This window comes from Quercus robur, chromosome 2 (genome assembly GCF_932294415.1).
Source record: "Quercus robur chromosome 2, dhQueRobu3.1, whole genome shotgun sequence".
NCBI lineage: Eukaryota > Viridiplantae > Streptophyta > Magnoliopsida > Fagales > Fagaceae > Quercus > Quercus robur.
The window spans coordinates 33,337,533-33,358,058 of record NC_065535.1 but is presented as its reverse complement, the minus strand read 5'-3'; the positions used below and the strand labels follow the sequence as shown (position 1 = coordinate 33,358,058).

Here is a 20,526-nt window from a genome sequence, read left to right as displayed (position 1 = left end):
TAATAACTTCCCGCTAGTTGTACCATGTCCCAATTAGTCAATTACCATGCGGTGGCGTGCGGCGTGCCATGTTAACCTCACCAAAACTAGTTCTGGCTTAATTAATTATATAACCTTCCAAGCTAAGTAATTCTTCATATGCATTATTGAAAAATAAATGCTTATATTAAATGAAAAAAAAAAAAAAAAGTATTTGTTTTTCTTGCTAAAGATGAGAGTGAGTGTAGCTTTTGTTATGAAGTATTGAAGTGTTGTTTTCCAAGTGAGCATATTATCAAATACCATTTATTAATAATAATCTACACGTAAAGAAAAGTATTAAGATAATAATTAAATTCATCATTTTTAAATAATTTGAACTTTTTGAATAAGCATAATTTTAATTTAACAAAATTATTTTCCAATTACCTTGCGGTGGATGTGTGTGCGGTGTGCCATGTTGACTTTATAAGAACCACAAAATTTGCCTTAATTATAGTTGGGACGCAATCTAGTCTCAATGAATTAAGAAAATCATTAGCAAAAAAAAAAAAAAAAAACTTGGAAAATCAACTTAAAAATTTAAATTAATCTCCTAAAAAAATTTATAACCAAAATTATCGAGTCAATCACACAAAAGAATATTACAAAAATATTTACATAGAAAACTTTTTTTTCCTTGAAGGGAAAAACTATAAGACAAGCTCTGAATAAATCTACTATTATACAATCAATTATAATATATTTTCAATTTATTCCTAACTTGAGATCCACACCAATTAAGTGCAATAATATCTTCTCTCTAGAAATATTACAAAATTATGGCTTTTGAGTGGAGTTGTGGTGTGTCTTTGTATTAGAACATCTTTCTCTCTCCCTTGTGTGTGTGTGTTTGTTTCTCAAAAAAAAAAAATTAGAAATATTACGAAAACACCTAAGATCTTTATCACCTTAAATATAATTATACAACTCTTTGTTGTTGTAGCACCCAAAAAACCTCCTCTTAATTAGAGAAAACCCCAATTTTATCTTCTCTTGTGTATGTCTCACAACTAAAAAAAAACTCCTTGTTTTTCTTTGCTCTCACACACACGCACTATTTTCTTTCTTGTTTTTCTCACTTCACAACATTAATTTCAAACCAAGAAAACTTGAACATAGACCCATTAACTTGACTCTGAAATCTTTGACAAGAAGCAAAAACAGGTTAACTCATACCAAGTCCGTTTAACTTCCAGGTCGGGTTGGGTCAATCCATACACGACCCGGTTTTAGAGTGGTCCTTTTCTTCACACATATATTTTGACTCAAATTGGACAATTCACAATCACATTTTCTTTCAAATGCACGGCTCTATATAGTGCTCCATTATTAAAAACAAAAATATAAAGCCAATATAATCATATTTATTATTATTGAACTTTGATTGCATAAACTTAAGAATTTATATATTATTTCATTTTTATTTTTATGTATTTTGTTTTTTTTGTTTTTTTTTCATTTATTTATATTGAAAGGAAGACAAAGACAATATTATTATTATCATCATCATCATTTTTTTTTCTATGTGAAAAAATATGTGCATGTTAACTCATAACCCATGACCTAAGGGTCTATTTGGTTTCAAAAATGGTGTATCAACTTTTCATTTTCTTTATTCTATATTCAAATCCTAAGTTTAAATATAGAAAAAAAAAAAATACTTATTTTTACATTTGGTAGTATTTGGTAAATTGTTTTGAATACATAATTTGTGTATAGAAATACATCACACTAGGTTTGGTCATTATTTTCTATTTCAAGAAAAATTAGTTTTTCTCACTCACACACATCACATCACTAAAAAAAAGTAACCTTGTGTTTTTACAATATTTACAAATATGCCACTGTATTCATATTCATAGAAAACGAAAATGCTAAAAAGCTGTATTCATTTTTATTTTTTTCAAATCCAACTTTTAAAATACTACAAATGAAAACTGAATACAAATGCTAAAACCAAACCAGTTTTTTCGTAGTGGGACCCACTAAAAACTAAAAATGAAAACAAAAAAACAGCGTTTTTTTTAGCTAACCAAATAGGCCCTAATTGACCCAACTCGCCAACAACAAGTTTGAGATGACTTATTCTTACCTGAACTCAAATGGGATCTGGCCTGACTTGACCTATTTGCTAGGTCTACATTAATCAAGACCTCCAAGTTCTCCGTAATATGTGCACTTTACAAAAACTTTGTAGAGAAAACCTAAACTTTGTTGTCTCTCTCCTTGCATTACCTATCAAGCAAGAATTTTTTTTTTTTTTTTTCCCTCTCAAATACACATTAATTTTTTATGATTCTTTCACTCTCCTCATAATGGAGGGCCTCTTGGCCAAAATTATCAAATTCTTTGTAGAAATGCATATTTATAAGAATTCAATTCCTATTACTTGATGGAGGACAAGGTTAGGGGTGTCCACGGGTCGGGTTTGTGCCCAACCCGGAACCGACCCGATTTAGTCGGGTGGATTAAAATTTGACCCGAAACCGACCCGGACGACTAGCCGGATTTTTCGGTTCGGGTCTTGTCGGTTTCGGGTCGGTTTCGGGTTTCATCGCCGAAGCCAAAATCTGGCCGATCCGGCGAGATCTGGCCGAAATCTGGCCAAATTCGAAGAGATTTGGCCGAAATCTGGCCGGATCCGTCGAGATCTGGCCTAGATTTCGTCGAATAACGTCGAGATCTCGCCATCTTTGATCTGGTATGCTGAATATTTCGCCGAAAACGTTAAAGGTTTGGAGATTTGGTCTGGGTTGCTTAATATTTCGCCGGAAACGTTTAAAGGTAACGGAGATTGGTTTGGGTTGCGTAATATTTCGCCGGAAACGTTAAAGGTATCGGTTCGGGTCGAGTTTCATGGGTTTTGAAATGCAAAACCGCCAACCGACCCGCCGGGGGTCGGGTTTGACAGTTTGGAACCCGCGTCCGACCGCCGGAGTCGTCAGATCGGGTGGTGGCGGGTCGGAATCGGGCGGATTGGGCGGGTTGGCCGGGTCACCGGGTCTGCTGGACACCCCTAGACAAGGTATACATTATTTCTTTGACAATTAATAGATTTTCCTTCCATACCAAATAATAATCTTTTTTTTTTTTTTTTACACCATATAAACAAAAGTAAAAATAACCAAATTAATTTTCTTTCTTCAAAATATATATATTAAAAATTCTTTTCAATTCACGATAGGAATTTGAGACCATTTCCAACCATCGATCGTAGCCTTCCATGCTAAGTAATTCTTAATGCATTATTGCAAAGTGATTGATTATTTAAACAAAAGGTGTTTGCTTTTTAGCTAAGATCAAACTAGTTGTAACTATTGCTATCGAAGTGCTATTTTCTGCCGGTGCTGTACATATATTAATAATTTAATATTATCTTATCTTGAGCTTTCCCCAAGACCATGACACTTTGGGACAGCAAAAACAGGCTGCAATCATGATTTCAAAAATAATCAAACATAGGCCGGCGCTTATATTCAGACTTGGACTGACCCACTAAGGTTATAAAATTCAACGCGGTGGTTTAAACGTAGACATATCACATGCTATATGTAGTAATTCAAAAAACAAGCCCTTCATATTTGATATTCACACACTAAAAGCCAACCCATTTTAAGCTCTTCACTAAAATCCTTCTCAAAAAAATAGAAACCCTACAACCGCAAGTTCCTCAACCATTTTTGTCTTGAAAAAAAAATGTCGACAGACGAAATTCCATTTGCATCTAGCAAATTACATCCGAGAAGTGACGAAGAGATTGCCATGTTCAAAGCACTAAAGAAGGAAAGAAGTGGTAAATGTTTTGTTTATGTTTTTGCAGGTATTGTTATCCAATGCATCATCATATTAGTCCTTGCCGTAATCGTGTTGCGTGTTAAAGTTCCTGATGTTAATTTGAGTTTGGTCACGGTGAAAAATCTGAAGTATAATGGCACTGCATCATCAACTTCGTTTAGTGCCACCTTTGTTGCTGAGGTGACTATTAAGAATAAAAATTTCGGTGGGTTCGAATTCAAGAATAGCACCTTGAGTGTGCTATATAGAGGCATGGTTATTGGTGAAAGAAAAATAGGACATGGGAGTGTCAAAGCTAGGGAGGGACAAGCGATGAATGTTACAGTGGAACTGAGGTCGAATAGGTTACCGGATTTGAACAATCTTAGCAGTGATATTAATTCAGGGATGTTGAAGCTGAGTAGCTCTGCCAAGTTGAGTGGTACAGTGCACTTGGTGAAGATTATAAAGAAGAGGAGGAACACAGAATTGAACTGCATAATGACACTAAATTTGACAAGCCGTGCAGTCCAGGATCTTCAATGCCAATAATATGATTGTTTTGTGGGTTTTTTTTTTGTTTTTGTTTTGTTTTTTTTTTTTTTTTTACCCTTTTTTTTTTATGTATATATTGAAAGTTGAAGTTTTTTTTTTTTTTTTTTATGAGGAAAGTTGAAGTTATTCTTTGGTTTGTGGGCTTCAACATTAGCAAATGGTAAATTATTATACATCGAGTAATTCTTTTGAGAGAACTTCTCTTGCCAATTCCGTACTGTTAAAGAACAATTGACATTGCTATATTATATCACTCAGGAAAAAAAAAAATTGCTTTATGTTCAACCTTTTTGAGGCTAAATTATATTGGTTGATTACATCTCTAATTCATGATGATTCAAGCACCTTAAAAAGCTTGTATTGCTAGCTCTATATATAGTTTTTTTTTTTTTTTTTTAAATAGCTCTATATATAGTTAACTAATACTATAGTAGCTTAAAAAATCTATGAAAGTGAGCTTAACATTTCATTGGCCACAGAGAAGAAAAAAAAAAGTGTGACAAGTGAAAGGAAACTGAATTGAATGCTCATGTGCCAATGAGCTTTCGTTACGTGGAGAACTATATCTTCTTTGGTATTTCTATATGTGTTGATGCTAACAGCGTAGCTAGACAAGTGTACATTCATTATGGATCTATTTGGATACAGCTGAAAATTGAAAATTGAAATTGAAAATTGAAAATACTGTAACAAAATAATTTTTAAATGTGTAAATAGTACCGTGTGACCCATTTTTAATGAAAAAGTTACGAAAAGTGAAATTTGTGGGTCCGTAAACAATACACGATCTGTACTGATTGGCTGAAAAAAGTTTAAAAAGTCTAACTTTGCGGCTACTGTTTATTGAACAGTAGTCACAAGTCTAAAAACGCGTGAAAAAAAAAATGGAAAAACGCAGACGCAAACATTTTAGCCTAATCCAAACGTAGCTTATGTATACTTTTTCATTATTTTGATTTCAATGTTACCGACAGTACAGAACTGTCGGTAACATTGAAGTTATGTTTGAACTTGTAGATCACCCTTTGTTTCACGTTATCATCTTAAATTGTAAAGACGACACACCAACTACTACCACGTCAAGGTGTGAAACAGGTCATCTCCCATACATGTGAAAAAGGACCAAAATTTGCTTTCTTGTTGGGTTAGGCAACCTCACCTTCCTCTCATCTCATGCGTGCCTCAAAGATTCCTATGCCTCTTATTATAGTCTTATTCTGTGAACTGTGTTCACTAAAGCAATGGAAGGTGCAGTTTTGTGTGTTTGAGAGTTGTTTACAACAAGAAACAGCACCACATCCACATGCATGTCTTGGGTCCAAATACAATTAAAGGCCTAATCTTTAACAATAAACGAGACAGACTTTACTTTAACAAAAATAATATCTCTACAGTATTTTTATAACACTTTTATTATAAATTTTAAGTGATTAGTTATTTTAAAAGGGCAAAAAAATATTTTAAATAATAAATTTAAATTAAAATTAATAATAACTTATTATCCAGAATTTATTGGGAAAGTATTGTAACTTATCATTAAATGACTGGTCCAAAAAACTCATATAAGGGATGAAATTTAATTAGGACAACTTGCTGAATGGGCCCAAACCTATTATATTATTTTTCATCTTTTCCAAGCCCACATAGCAGGCTCATGAGAAAATTTAGGAGTTATGCTTTGGAGTTTGGACTTTGAAGGGTAACTTCTGCAAATAGGCTTGGATGAATTTATAAGACTCGTGAGCCCATGAATAATGCACCACATAGTATATTTGTCCCCAAAAAAAAAAAAAAAAAAAAAAACCCATATAGTAGCCAAACACAGGAAACGAGATTCATGATGATTGACGTGATTCCACAAATTTAGCAGTTTCAGAAGACATCAATCATTTTAAAGCAAAAAACCGAATGGAACGAAGCCAATTGAATTGTCTAAATCAGTGTAAAACCATTTTAGCCCGCTCTCCCACGAATTCAATCCTACTACTCAAAAGCTCCAATTTTGCCCATATCCATGGGGCAAACCAGCCTCAATTTCAATTATAGGTTTTTATAATGCCTTTAAATCCAAATAATAATATATTAAAAATTGAAGAGTAGTATTTATTATTATACTTCTTTTGAACCACATCAGCATAATATTTTGGTCTATTTCGGTCCATTAAGTCCACATTAGCCTGATTCAGTTCATTTGGAGCTATTCAATCTAATTCGGCCTGCTCGATCCACTTTGGTGCAATTCACTCCATTCGGTCCAATTCGGTCCATTTGATCCACTTCGGTCACTTAGGTCCAATTTAGCCACTTAGGTCCAATTCAATCTATTTGGTCTATTGGTCTAGTTCAATCCATTCGGTCTACTTCAAGCCATTTGATCCATTTCGGTCCATTCTGTGCAATTCGGTCTACTTAAATTGATTTTTTTTTTTTTTTTGTCCATTGTGTTTTCAATTTTAGGCACAAAATTATTGTATTTTTTTTCTTAATTTTTGTGTTGTAAAGTATGAAATTTTATTCTATTTGGGCCAAACCCTTTAGTTTTGGACTAAAGTTCAAACAAAATGAACATTAGAAATTTTATATATATTTCTTCTAAAAAAATAGATATATCAGAGAATTTTTTTTTTTTTTAGAAGGAAAAAAAAAAAAAAAAAAAAAAAAAGCTCCAATATATCTATTTAATAAAATCTGTTCAAAAATTGTAAAAATAAAATCATGCATCATTTAATGATGGGAAAATTTCCCATTTTAACTTGGCGGTAGTTTTAGGTGAGAATTAAATGATTCCTTAAGTTTCAACAAAGTTAGGGAGATAAACACATTTAGGGGTGACAAAATCCAACACAACCCGCAAACCCAACAAGATCCACTCATTTATAAACAAGTCATAGATTGAAGTTAAATGAGTTTGGGTTATACTAAGCCCAACATGATTGACCTATTTAATAAACATACAAACTTGTTTCCCGATTAGCTTATAAAAACTTTTTGATATGGAGGAATGTTTTTCCCTTGATTTATGGTTGAATTTTAATTTTAGATACATGAGAATTGATAATAGGTCAGATTACCCATTTAATAAACAAGTCGTGTTACGGTTTAGAAATCCTAACCCGTTTACTAACGGGTCGTGTTCTGTTTTACTGGACACGAACCTAACACGCGAACATAAATTGCCACTTTTAAACATATTGAATATTCTCCTTGAGTAGTTAATATAATATATAGAGACACACTTAAATACAAAAGGACTAAGTCTAATGAGTATGTGTTCAATTATATTATATTAACTACTTATTCTTTTCATCATTATTCAATGTGAGATTTCACTCACACATGTACACCCAGCACAAAGAACAAATTTGAAATTATGTTTTTATGTATGATAACAAATAGGGAATTGAGAAAATGCATTTCATAAGCAAAGAGGGAGTAAAAGTTTAATATTGTTACCGCAAAAATAAATAATAAAAAATAGAAATAAAGGAATATAAAGGCGTTTTCAAAATGAGTTAAAGTTGAGGACCTATTGAATTACAAAAGGATCCATTGAAACTTGGCTACAATTACTGTTATGATTATATGAAAGTAATATGCAATTTGGGTGTTCAAATAAGAAAATAATACATAATATGTTTCAATTTAAATAATATTTTTTTATTACTACATGATGGCCCACGCCCAGCCCGATCAGCAAATTCAGGGTTGTGCCCAGTCCTTGAGCTAGTCGTCTATTGAAGCATACCCATAATTTGAAACAATGATTTGTGTGCGGACCAAGTCATTAAAATTCAAAAATTACTATACCCTTGATCAAGTGCTTTAAGACCCACCCCCACGATCCTAACAACGAAGAACAAAAGCTTTCAAGTTGAAAACTGACGGAGTAACAGCCAAAATTGGAAATTAACTCTATTTGCCAAACAATATAAGTAGTAGGCACTATTGCAAAACTATATTTTTTACTAACATCTCGAGTTTAAAAGACTCGATTTAGGGCTTATAAATCGAGTCTTAAGGACTCGGTTTCAGTGTTCTGATCACGTCTGATTTGGCATTTCTTCCACATGGCATCCACCTGGAAATCGAGTCTCTAAAACTCAATTTATAAGCCAAAAAAAATTTAAGTCTAAGTCTCTCATGTACAAGCCATTCCCAGAAACACCCAAAAAAAAATTTTAACAAATCCCAGAAACACAACAATCCCAACACAATGAAACAATTTTTCTGGGTTTTTCTATTTTGACTAAAAACTGAACTTGAAAACCCAAATTAGATCCGAGAGAGACAGAATCCGAGGAGACCTAGATTAGATTGAAGAGAAAGAATCTAGAGTCTCAGATCAGATAGGAGAGAGAGCTCACCTCGCCTCACCAGGTTGTTCACCAAATCCAAAAAACTCTGAGAGAGAGATACCAATCATAACAGATGAAGGTGAAGGAAGCCACCATCGCGATAGCGGTGATGAGAGGCCGTAGGCAACGATGCAAGGGCTTCAGCTATGATGGTCATGTCTAATGAGAAGGATCATTGTTGGCTGTGCGATTGAACAGAGAGGAAAGCGATGCTGGGGTTTAATCGAAGGCAACCACTGTTATCGGAGAAAGGGAAAGAGAGGCGATGGATTGCGAAGGAGGTAGGCAGAACAGCGGCGAAGTGCGCCGCCATATGTTGCCGTTGTCCATGCAGTCTCGTGAACCTTGTGATCCTCGCCCTCTATAAGGTTCCCGCCTGTCTTTGCAAGAAGGCTTGGAAACGACACCGTTTGCTGAAGATGAAGAAGATGGCTTTCATTTTGCACAACAATAGTGAGGGCTCTGGGATTTCTTAAAATATTTTTTTTTTTTTTTTTTTTTTGGTATTTCTGGGAATGGCTTGTACATGAGAGACTTAGACTTAAATTTTTTTTGGCTTATAAATTGAGTCTTAGAGACTCGATTTCCAAGTGGACACCAATGTGGAAAATACGCCAAATCAAGCGTGATCAGAAAACTGAAATCGAGTCTTTGAGACTCGATTTATAAACCCTAAATTGAGTCTTTTAAACTCCAGATGTTAGTAAAAACTATAGTTTTGTAATAGTGCCTACTAATTATATTGTTTGGCAAACAGGGTTAATTCCCAATTTTGGCCTGGAGTAACAATTTATTAGCGGTGGTGGAGTGAAAAGTGGGAGGATAAAAAATAGTAGGAAAATGGAAAAGATTTTAATTTCTTTCCTTTTTATTTGGTTGGGAGTGAAAAAGTGGAGGGATGAAAAAAGTGAGTTTGTTGAAATTTACTCATATACTCTTGTTAAAAAATGATGTCTAATTAAAACAAACAAAAAAAAAAAAAATGAGAAGCAACCAAAAAAAAAAAAAAAAAGCAATCACCCAAATTTATTAAATATATATATATATATATATATATATATTGATGAAGCGTGAATTCGTCAGTCGAAATGGGCAGATGAAACTCCCCGTCAGCACCAATGTATCCTTTAAGAGGGTCACTGGTGTGGTGCCTGCCACAACGCCTCTGATGCCAAAGTTAGAACAAAAAAGCAATTCGTGAAATGGAAATGAACTAGAATAGTAATGGGTACTTTCTTAGAGTGTCCATATGTGTACCTTTTGCTACCAATGTGAGGGCTTTATATATGTGATTTTGGTTGCTAGCCGTTGGAGTGTTAATGCCTTTCTTAGTAACGCCTCTTGCCCAATAACGGGGCTTTTAATAGGCTCCCAACGGTCTGTTTTGCTGGTTTCGTAACTGCTCAAGTTACTGGCTGGCTTCATTGAATGATTTTCCTGCCTTCGTCAATAATGACTGATTTCCTTGTCACTAGGGATGACCTCGTCATTAGTGTTTACTTCGTCAAGGTAATGCATTCTCGTCACTCCCATCATTTTCCCCCCAGGTTCTGTGGTCGTCAATGATGTGTCATGAGGGCCATAGAAGGTGAAAAGTTATTCCTGAGTTGTCTATGAAGCTTGGGGTTCTGCTCCGAACTTAATGCATGATGGCGGCGCAGTACGCAATGTGGCCACGTGGCGCGTGTTGATTGAGGGCGTTGATGGCATGACCCTTGGGTTTCCCGCTATTTTTCAGTTTCCTTGGATTTTTGGCTTCAAACTTTTCTTTTCCTTTACTTTAATTTTTGCTCTAAGTATTATCTTTCTCGCTTATTTCTGCGATCACTCCGACTCTGCTCCGGCGACTTCGACCTTGCTCTGACGACGCTTCTTTCCGAATTTTTCTGGCTTCAACCATTTTGCTCTTCAAGGTATGTTACTCTTTTATTCCCCTTCTGTTCCCTTTCCTTAATAATCTTCTTATGAGTTCCTGATTTTTTCCTTTGCCCTTTGCTTTTGTTGTTTTTGTGTTTGATTTTTGGTTTTTTAGGATTGTGTACCATTTTCATGGTCAATTCTTCTGAGGTTAGGGTAGCTTGCCCCTCGGTCTCTTTCTTTTTTGCTCACTTAGGGGTGGCTTTGGGTATTTCCGGTGACTTTTTTCCTTTGGTTGGGGACTATATTTTTGAAGGTTGTGGGTTGAGTGTAGTTTTAGGGGAACTATCTCCAATATTAGGCCAATCACTTGCTTGGTTTGAGGGAGAAACGAAGAGAATGTCAGAGGTGAGATCTAGCGAACTAGAAACTGAGTTGTCGTCCAGTGAAGGCCCGGTTAAGGGTGATACGGCCGTCTCCGTCCCTCGTTAGGTTAGGGCTTTTTATGCCCTTGGGGAGGAGTGTGGGCTGGACGCTGACACCGTGGCTAGGTTCAAGGATAGGTTTCAATTTCCTGCGCAAGTCCGTGTTCGTCGGCCTAATCCTGAGGATCAGGCCTGCCACTTCTTCCCTGGTGAAGTATGCTTCTACAAGGTTGCTTTTACTTGTGGGCTTAGGCTACTTGTCCATCCGTTGGTGATGGAGCTTTTAGGTTATTTTGGAATTGCTCCCGGGCAACTTATGCCCAATTCATGGAGGATAGTGATCAACTGTATGGAGATATGGTTGGCCGCTAACGAGGACATGATCAAGGTGAGTGAGCTTGTCTACCTTTATCGTCTAAAGGAGTCAAATGAGTATGGGTATTATGAGCTAGTCCCTTGGACGAGGAGGACTAGAATCGTCAAGGGTTTAGCCTCGTCATTCAAGTACTGGAAGTCTCGTTTCTTTTTCATGTCCGGGGACGATTTTGAGATCCCTTCTAGCAAGACTTAGGGTGATATCCCAAGGTTACTCCGTCGGTGGGGAACCCCAAACTTAGGTGCGTCAATGTTTCTCCTCGACTATTAATCTTCATCTTGCATATATGGTCGTCCTTAACCCCTTTGGTCATTTTTCTTGGCAGTTAAAAGACGCCACAAGCTAAAGAGCAAGTACCAGGGTCGTGTTGAGAAGGCGATAGAACACGCCAGATCGATTGAGAGTTAGGAAGACCTCTTGGACCCACGGACGCTCGCGTTCTATTGCTTAGGCCTGGACCCATCTCCTACGTCTTGCGCAACATTAGTATTGAGGAGAAGAAGAGTAAGTATTTACCTCGTCAGTATTGATCTTTACGTGTGTACTTTGGATTTCTTAGTTTCTTTTTTTTTTTTTTTTTTTTTTTTTTTTTAGAGATGAAGACCAGGTTCAACAAGGACATGTACACTAAGATGAGGTCCAAGAAGGACGAACCTTTGGCAAATATTGGCAAGAAGGGGGTCCGTATCACGGGTAAGGGTCCGTCAGTTCTCCCATCTGCAGACGCCATTCCCATCGTCTCTGGGGTCGAGAGCGTGCGGGTGGCTTCTCCGGCTACCTCGGTCGAGGAAATCCCCACCCCTTCCTCTAAAAGGCAGCGAGTTTCGGCTAAGGAGAAGGAGAAGGGGAAAGTGGGTTTGTCTGTCTGGGATGACGAGGGTGTGGTCGTGGAGCGGGCACATGACGTTGTAAAGGCTAAGGACCTCAATGTCTTTTCTGGAGTGCCTCTCAACGTAGTGGCGAGTCAACACGTACACAAGATCGTCCAGGTAAAAACACTTCTGCATTCTCCTTGTTCTCCTTATATATAATAATTTTTTATTGACGGGCTTAATTTCCCTCGTCAGGTGTTGGGGGAGAGCCTTCACCTAGCTTCTGAGTGTCTTACTCAAGAGGCTAAGGTGGCATCTTTGGCATCCAGGATGGAGGCCTTGGAGAAGGAGAACTCCACGTTGAAGAAGAACCTTATAGAGTCAATGGACGAAGCTGCTACTTTGAAGGAAAATGTCAAGGCCCTAAATGCCGATCTTAGGGTTGAGCGTCAGCTAAACCTAGAGAAGGACGACCAGCTTCAGGTGGCCAAAGAAAAGCTTAAAACGATCGCTGCTAGGTCCGTCGAAGCCATCCAGCAAACTGAGGAGTACTCCACAGTGCTCTTTAGTTGGTACTTCAAAGGCTTTGAGCTCCTACATAGATATCTGGTCAAGCATCCTACCGAGGTTGACCTGCCGAGCCTGGATCTGGAGGTGGTAGATCAAGAGATGGCTGTGGACGAGGCTGCCCAGTCTTCGGTTCCTGAAGGCGACACCCCTGGTGATTCACTCCCATCTGGTGACGCTCCTGCCGCTGACGATATCCCTGCTGATGCTCCTACTGATGCCCGGACCTGATACTTGTGTAATTTTACCCTTTATGTTTTGGGCTTCTTGATAGCATTCTTTTTTTTTTCTTTTAATCTATTTTAAGAACAATGTTTCTTAGCCTAGTGTTTTATGGGTCTTTAGGAAGAACAAGGATAATTGCCCGCTATTTTTGGGCTTTAATTGGCTTTATGATTTTGCATTTTCCTGTCTGTATGACTATGCTTTTGTTGGTACCTAACATGCCTGTGAAGTTTTGAGTTCGTCCATACCTTGTACTTAGCATAAATTTCTTAGTTGTGATTTCTCCATTCGTCCATAATTTGTTTGTCACTCTTGATCCTTTGGAAGGGCTCGGATACAGCCTGAGTTTTGTTTTGATTTGTTGCAAGGTTCTTGTCCCTTTTCTTTTTCTCCCTCTCCTCTCTTCCTTTATTTTTTGTGGATTCGTCAGTAGCCTGAATCTGTTAGTTACTTGTTTTTGTCGAGGCGAGGCCTTCTTACTTGACTTGTACTTATTCAAGGGATATTTGTTGTTTTTTTGGCTTCGTTAGTGACTTACATCCGTCAAAGCGAAATCTTATCACTTAGCCATTTTTTGGTGACTTACATCCATTTAAGAAATCTTGTCACTTGGGCTTCGTCCGTGATTTACATCCGTCTTGGCGGAATTTTATCACTTAGATTTTATACGCCTTACACCCGTTGGAGGGATCGTCAGTAACTTACATCCGACAAGGCAGAATCTTGTTACTTAACTTTTTTTTATACCGTACGATTAGATAGACCTGCTTACACAAAGACATTAAAGGAATAATTTTTTTATTAACTTCAAGAATGAACATGTCTATTTGTTACATCTACTTGTGGTACTTTTTTAAATGCTCAATGTTCCATGGTCAAGGGAGTCTTTGTCCGTCCATGGTTTCAAGGTGGTAACTGCCTTGTCTTGAGTAGTGAGTAACTAGGTAAGGCCCTTCCCATGTGGGACCCAGCTTTCCTTGGGTAGGGTCTTTAGTTGCTATGGTGGTCTTGCATAGGACGAGGTCTCCTATGTCCAGTCGTCTGAGTTTTACCCTCTTATTGTAGTATTCGGCCATCTTCAGCTGGTACTTCGTCATCTTGCTGGATGCATTGTCTCTTACTTCGTCCAGACAGTCCAAGTTGAGTCGCAGTTCATCGTAATTGAACCCTAAGTTAAATGTCCCTCGTTTGACGCTTGTTACTCCCACTTCGACCGGGATTACTGCTTCCGTGTCATAGGTAAGCCTGAAGGGGGTCTCTCCTGTTGGGGTTCTCGCTATGGTTCTGTAAGCCCACAGGACATTAGGTAATTCTTCTGGCCAAGCACCCTTGGCATCGTCTAGCTTGGTTTTGATAATCTTGAGCAGCGGTCGATTCGTCACTGCCGTCTGTCCGTTTGCCTGGGGATGCCCTGGGGACGAGAACTGATTCTTGATCCCAAGGTTTGAAAAGAAGTCTTTGAACCCTTCGCTGTCGAACTGTCTCCCATTATCTGATATGATCATCAAGGGAATCCCGAACCTACAGATTATATTCTTCCACACAAAGCTCCGCATTCTCGCCTCGGTGATCGTTGCTAGAGCCTCTGCTTCAACCCATTTTGTGAAGTAATCAATAGCAACAAGTAGGAATTTTACCTGACCTTTACCTTAGGGTAGTGGGCCGACAATGTCGATCCCCCATTGTGCAAATCGCCACGAGGAGGATATGGTCATCAGTTTCTCTGCTGGAAGCCGTTGCACGTTCCCATATCGCTGGCACTTGTCGCACCTCTTGACGATCTCAACAGCGTCCACCTGCATAGTTGGCCAGAAATATCCTATCCGTACTACCTTGTTCACTAGGGATCTGGGGCCAACGTGGTCGTCGCAAACTCCTCCATGGATTTCTTCCAGTATGTATCTAGCTTCTTCTTCGTCGACACACTTCAAGTAAGGCATGGAGAAGCCTCTCTTGTATAAGGCGTCATTAAGGATCGTGAACCTGGCCGCCCTCTACTTGACCTTTTTAACTTCTTCTGTTTTCTGAGGGAGGTGCCCATCCTGGAGGAAGGACATTATGGGTGTCATCCAGCTATTTGCGCTCTGGATGGTAAATGTTGAGACCTCTTCAATGCTGGGGTGTTTCTAGATTTCCATCGCCAAATCCATGCTAATCTCCCCTTTTTCTGATGACGCTAGCTTCGAGACTTCGTCTGCCCCCATATTCTGACTTCTTGGGATTTGCACGAACTCCACTGTTTCGAATTCCCGAGTTAGGTGTTTCGTCAGCCTGAGGTACTTCTGCATCCCTTCTTCCTTCGCTTCGTACTCCCCTCTAATCTGTCCGATCACTAATTTTGAATCATTTTGGATCAACAGGTTCGTGGCTCCAAGTGCCTTTCCAAACCTCAATCCCGTCAGTATCCCCTCGTATTCAGCTTCATTGTTGGTAGCTGGAAATTTTAGTTGGACCCCATGTTTCAGCACCTCTCCATCGGGGGTGGTTATGACGACCCCTACTCCCCCCTTCCTCTGGGCTGACGAACCATCAATTTGTATCGTCCATCTATCTACTTTGTCAGTGAGTCTGTCTTCGTCCGGAATGGTGAACTCTGCAATGAAGTCCGCCAAAGCTTGCGCCTTGATCGCCATTCTGGGATGGTACTCGATGTCAAATTGACTAAGTTCAATCGCCCATTGGACCATTCTTCCGTCTGCCTCAGGCTTGTTCATTGATTTCTTGATCGGTTGGTCCGTCATTACAAGGATGGGGTTTGCCTGAAAGTATTGCCTTAGCTTTCGCGAGGCTACTATTAACGCAAACACGATCTTTTCAATCCTTGGGAACCTAGACTCAGCCCCTTGGAAGGCTTGGCTGACGTAGTAAACTAGGAGCTGCTTCGCGCCCTCTTCTCTAATCAGGGCTGCACTTACTACCGAGGCTGACACTGCCAAGTATAAGTATAAGTCTTCCCCTTCTTTGGATGGGTTTAAAAGGGGTGGACTGTTGAGGTAATGCTTTAGTTCCTAGAACGCTGCTTCGCATTCGTCGGTCCAGGCGAAAGCCTGCTTCAAGGTCTTGAAAAAGGGCAAGCATTTATCTGTAGCCCTGGAGACGAACCTGTTCAAAGCTGCTATCCTTCCTGTGAGTTTTTGAACTTCCTTGACGGTCCTGGGTGACATCATGTCGATGATGGCTTGCACTTTCTCTGGGTTTGCTTCTATTCCTCTTTGGGACACCATGAATCCCAGGAATTTTCCCGAAACTACCCCAAAAACACACTTACTTGGATTCAACCTCATCTGGTGTTTTTTGAGGGTTGCAAACGTCTCCTTCAGGTCGTCCAGATGTGTGAGCTCTTCCTTGCTCTTGACGAGCATATTGTCCACGTATACTTCCATGTTCTTGCCAATCTGTTGACTGAACATTTTGTTCACCAACCTCTGATACGTAGCCCCAACATTCTTCAATCCAAAAGGCATTACCTTGTAACAGTAGAGTCCTTGACTTGTGATGAAAGCAATCTTCTCCTGATCTTCCTCAGCCATCCTTATCTGGTTATACCCAAAGAAGGTGTCCATGAACGTCAGTAACTTGTGCCTGGCTGTAGAGTCCATGAGCTGGTTTATTCTCGGTAGAGGGAAGCTGTCCTTTAGGCATGCCTTATTCAGGTCGGTGAAGTCTACACACATCCTCCATTTTCCGTTTGCTTTCTTTACTGGGACAACGTTCGCGAGCCATTCAGGATAGTACACCTCCCGAATGAACTCGACCGTCAGGAGTTTGGTAACTTCCTCTGCGACTGCTTGATCTCGTTCTGGGACGAAGGTTCTTCGTCTTTGCTGGACGGGTTTCCGTTCCAGGTTTACATTCAACTTATGCTGGATGACTTCTGGAGCTATGTCCGGCATGTCCTCGTGGCTCCATGCGAAGACATCTAGATTCTCTTTAAGGAACCTTATGAGTCTTGTTCTCATCTCGGGGCTTAGCGTCGTTCCTATCTTGGTCGTCTTGTTCGCTTCTCCTTCTACTAATTCCACTGTTTCTAGGCATTCTGTCTTCTTCCTTTTCTTCAATCATCCACGTGTGGTTCTCCTTCGCAGCCAAGACGGCTTGATAGCATTCTTTTGCCAGGACTTGATCTCCTTTCACTTCACCGACGCCATTATCTGTTGGGAATTTTACCTTCAAACAGTAGGTTGACGTCATCGCTTTCCACTTGTTGAGCGTGGGCCTCCTAATGCTGACATTGTAGGATGAGGGGCAGTCCACCACTAAGAAGTCTATCTGACGGGTCAACTGCACCAGGTAGGCCACTACCGTCACTGTCAATGTCACTATGCCCCTGGGGTATACCATGTCTCCGCTGAAGCTGACGAGTGGAGAGTCAAAAGGGCGCAGTCTCCTCGGATCTAGTCTCAGCTGCTGGAAGGCTGAGAGGTAGATGATGTCTGCAGAGCTGCCATTGTCAACGAGGATCCTCTTGGTATTGAATCCTTCTATATTCAGCATTATGACCAAGGGATCGTTGTGGGGCTGCTTCACTCCCATGGCGTCTCCTTCATTGAAGGACATGTCCTAGTATGTTCATCTGTGCTTAGGCGGAGGTACGGTGTGGACACTGTTTACCTACCTCTGGTATGCCTTCTTGAGTGATTTAAATGATCCTCCCGAAAATGGCCCTCCTGTAATCGTCCTTATCTCCCCGATCACCTTGTGCGGAGGTTGGGACGGACGATTGTCATCCCGGGAAAAGGACTCATGCTGGCCTTTATTATCATCCCTAAATTTACTATATTCTCCCTTCTTCACATATTTCTGTAACTTCCCTTTACGTATCAACTCCTCTATCTACTCCTTTAGGTCTCTGCAGTCTTCTGTGTTGTGGCCATGATCTTTGTGGAACCGGTAGTACTTGTTCTTGTCACAGACATTGGGGGATGAGTGTAATGATTTGGGCCATTTAAGGTAATGCTCGTCCTTAATCTGCGTGAAAATTTTGTCAACAGGCATAACCAAAGGAGTAAATCTTACTGCCCGAGGACTTTTATCATCTTTCCTCCTATTCCCCTCATTGTTCCGACGGTCCGGTTGCTCTCTCTTTTGCCCCCTACGGTCGTCTTCTTTCTTTGCCTTGTCTCCTGGCTTCTCTGCATTCTTTATGGCTGCTAAAGCATCTTCTGCGTTCATGTACTTCTGTGCTTTCAGGAGCATTTCCGCCATCGTCTTTGGTGGATTCTTTGCGAGGGAGGCCATGAGATCTCTGGACCTCAGTCCCGCTTTGAAAGTCGTCAGTTGCACCTTGTCATCGACTTCGTCCACCTCCAGAGTCTCCCGGGTGAAGCGTTTGACATATGACCTCAAAGTTTCCTTTTCTCCCTGTCTAATGGTGAGTAAGTAGTCTTCCGGCCTCTTTGGACGTTGCCCCCCTATGAAATGATGCAAGAAGGCATTACTTAATTGCTCGAAGTTGTCTACGGACGAGGTTGGCAACTTCGTGAACTATTCTCTTGCAGCTCCTTTGAGAGTGGTGGGAAAGGAACGACACAGTATCTCGTCAGGTGGTTGTTGAAGACCTAGAGTCATCTTGAAGGTATTAAGATGATCTTGAGGGTCCCTGAGTCCATCGAACGGCTCAAGTTGAGGTAAGCGAAACTTTGACGATACAGGGCATTCAATTACCGTCATGGTGAAAGGCGAATCTGTCGCCCTTACCATTCTGTCTACACTTCGATCCGTCTTCTCCTTAATGGCGCTCCTCAATTCGTCCATTTCTTTCCTCATCTCTCGAAGGAGATCTGAATTCTGCTCGTCCGGAGTAGTTGGCCTCTGAGGGGTACCCCTCCTGTGGCTATCCCCTTCTCCTTCCAGGTTACCCTTGGACCGATTCTCTTCCTGTTGAGCCTGTTGGACTTGCTGGAGTCATAGCTTCATTTCCTGGTTTTGCTTGGTGAGTTCTTCAATGGTGGCTGCAAGGGCCTGAACTTGCTGGGCCAAGGCTGCTGAATCTAGATTGGGTTCCATCTGAATGTAGAGGGTTGATGGAAACTATGTTTTCAGATATGAATCTGAAAATGTTGTTCCCACAAACGGCGCCAAACTGATGAAGCGTGAATTCGTCAATCGAAATGGGCAGATGGAACTCCCCGTCAGCACCAATGTATCCTTTAAAAGGGTCACCGGTGTGGTACCTGCCACAACGTCTCCGATGCCAAAGTTAGAACAAAAAAGCAATTCATGAAATGGAAATGAACTAGAATAGTAATGGGTACTTTCTTAGAGTGTCAGTATGTGTACCTTTTGCTGCTAATGTGAGGGCTTTATATATGTGATTTTGGTTGCTAATCGTTGGAGTGTTAATGCCTTTCTTAGTAACGCCTCCTGCCCAATAATGGGGCTTTTAATAGGCTCCCAACGATCTGTTTTGCTGGTTTCGTAACTGCTCAAGTTATTGGCTAGCTTCATTGAATGATTTTCCTGCCTTCGTCAGTGATGACTGATTTCCTCGTCACTAGGGATAACCTCGTCATTAGTGTTGACTTCGTCAAGGTAATGCATTCTCGTCACTCCCATCATATATATATATATATATATATATATATATATCCAAAAAAAAAAAATCATGTCTAGTTAAACAAAATGCACCGCACCGCAGCCTCAAGAAATCAAAAACAAAAAACCATCGTTTTGAAGCACGTGTGCAACTTGCACATGGGCATTTTTGTCATTCATCCATTAGATTTCTCCTACTAAGTTTACTTCATTTTGTGAAGAAAACTTTTGAGTAAACCTAGAAAGAAAACACCCAGACCCCACCATCATTTTCCCCTCCCAACCAAACACCTTTCAAAAAAATTTCCATCCTCATTTTCTTAATTTATTTTTTCCATCTTTCCTAAAATCCACTCTAGCAAAGAAAACCCAATTCAACAGGACAATCCACTAAATTTGTTTTGTCACAGTGACCCACTGGCTCTGTGGGTTCAACTTCATGATCGCCAAACAATACACTCCCGAAGGACTATGGATTCTAAACTCACGAGTACACGGGACGAAGACTAAGAGCATGTCTCTAAATAGCTTAGCATTTCTACTTCTCCAACCTTTTTGGAAAGGTGTGCTTAATAGCTCCTTATATAAGCTCTCTCATTAGGAATAATCCACAATACTGGACTCCCTAATACTTATATCCTGACTTTTTGATTTTGATTGATCGAGGGACATTCGAACTTCAATCAGTTATCAAAGAACAACCAAACTCTGCAAAACTTGCTTTCCTTGAGTTGCTTATATTATAAATGATCATGATCTTGAATAAACTCCATACAAACTTATTTGATAATTACTTTATCATGGAATTTACCAACTCTGAAACCTAGTACTATACTTCTGGAATGGGTCAGTTATTGTGGTGATTGTGTCATTTATTACCATTTGGTGTTGGTTGCAATAGCGCGGGGACGTGGTTTAGTATATTTAAATATGGAAAGATAATATATATATATATATATATATATATATATATATATATATATATATATATAAAGAGTAGTGGATGATGTGATTAAGCAAAAAAT

The 20,526-nt window shown here is 39.6% G+C and overlaps 1 protein-coding gene across 1 annotated transcript; it reads left to right on the top strand.

Annotated features, from left to right (window-relative positions):
- The first annotated feature begins 3,554 nt into the window (after window positions 1–3,554).
- Window positions 3,555–4,547, top strand: LOC126713419 (late embryogenesis abundant protein At1g64065-like). Its single transcript, XM_050413172.1, has one exon. It carries the CDS (start codon window positions 3,718–3,720, stop codon window positions 4,345–4,347), a length of 630 nt encoding a protein of 209 aa, XP_050269129.1. The 5' UTR covers window positions 3,555–3,717; the 3' UTR covers window positions 4,348–4,547.
- The last annotated feature ends 15,979 nt before the right edge of the window (window positions 4,548–20,526 follow it).

What these genes read in the sequence shown, in the direction of transcription:
- LOC126713419 (XM_050413172.1), top strand. Translation starts at nt 3,718, where the DNA reads ATGTCGACAGACGAAATTCCATTTGCATCTAGCAAATTACATCCGAGA.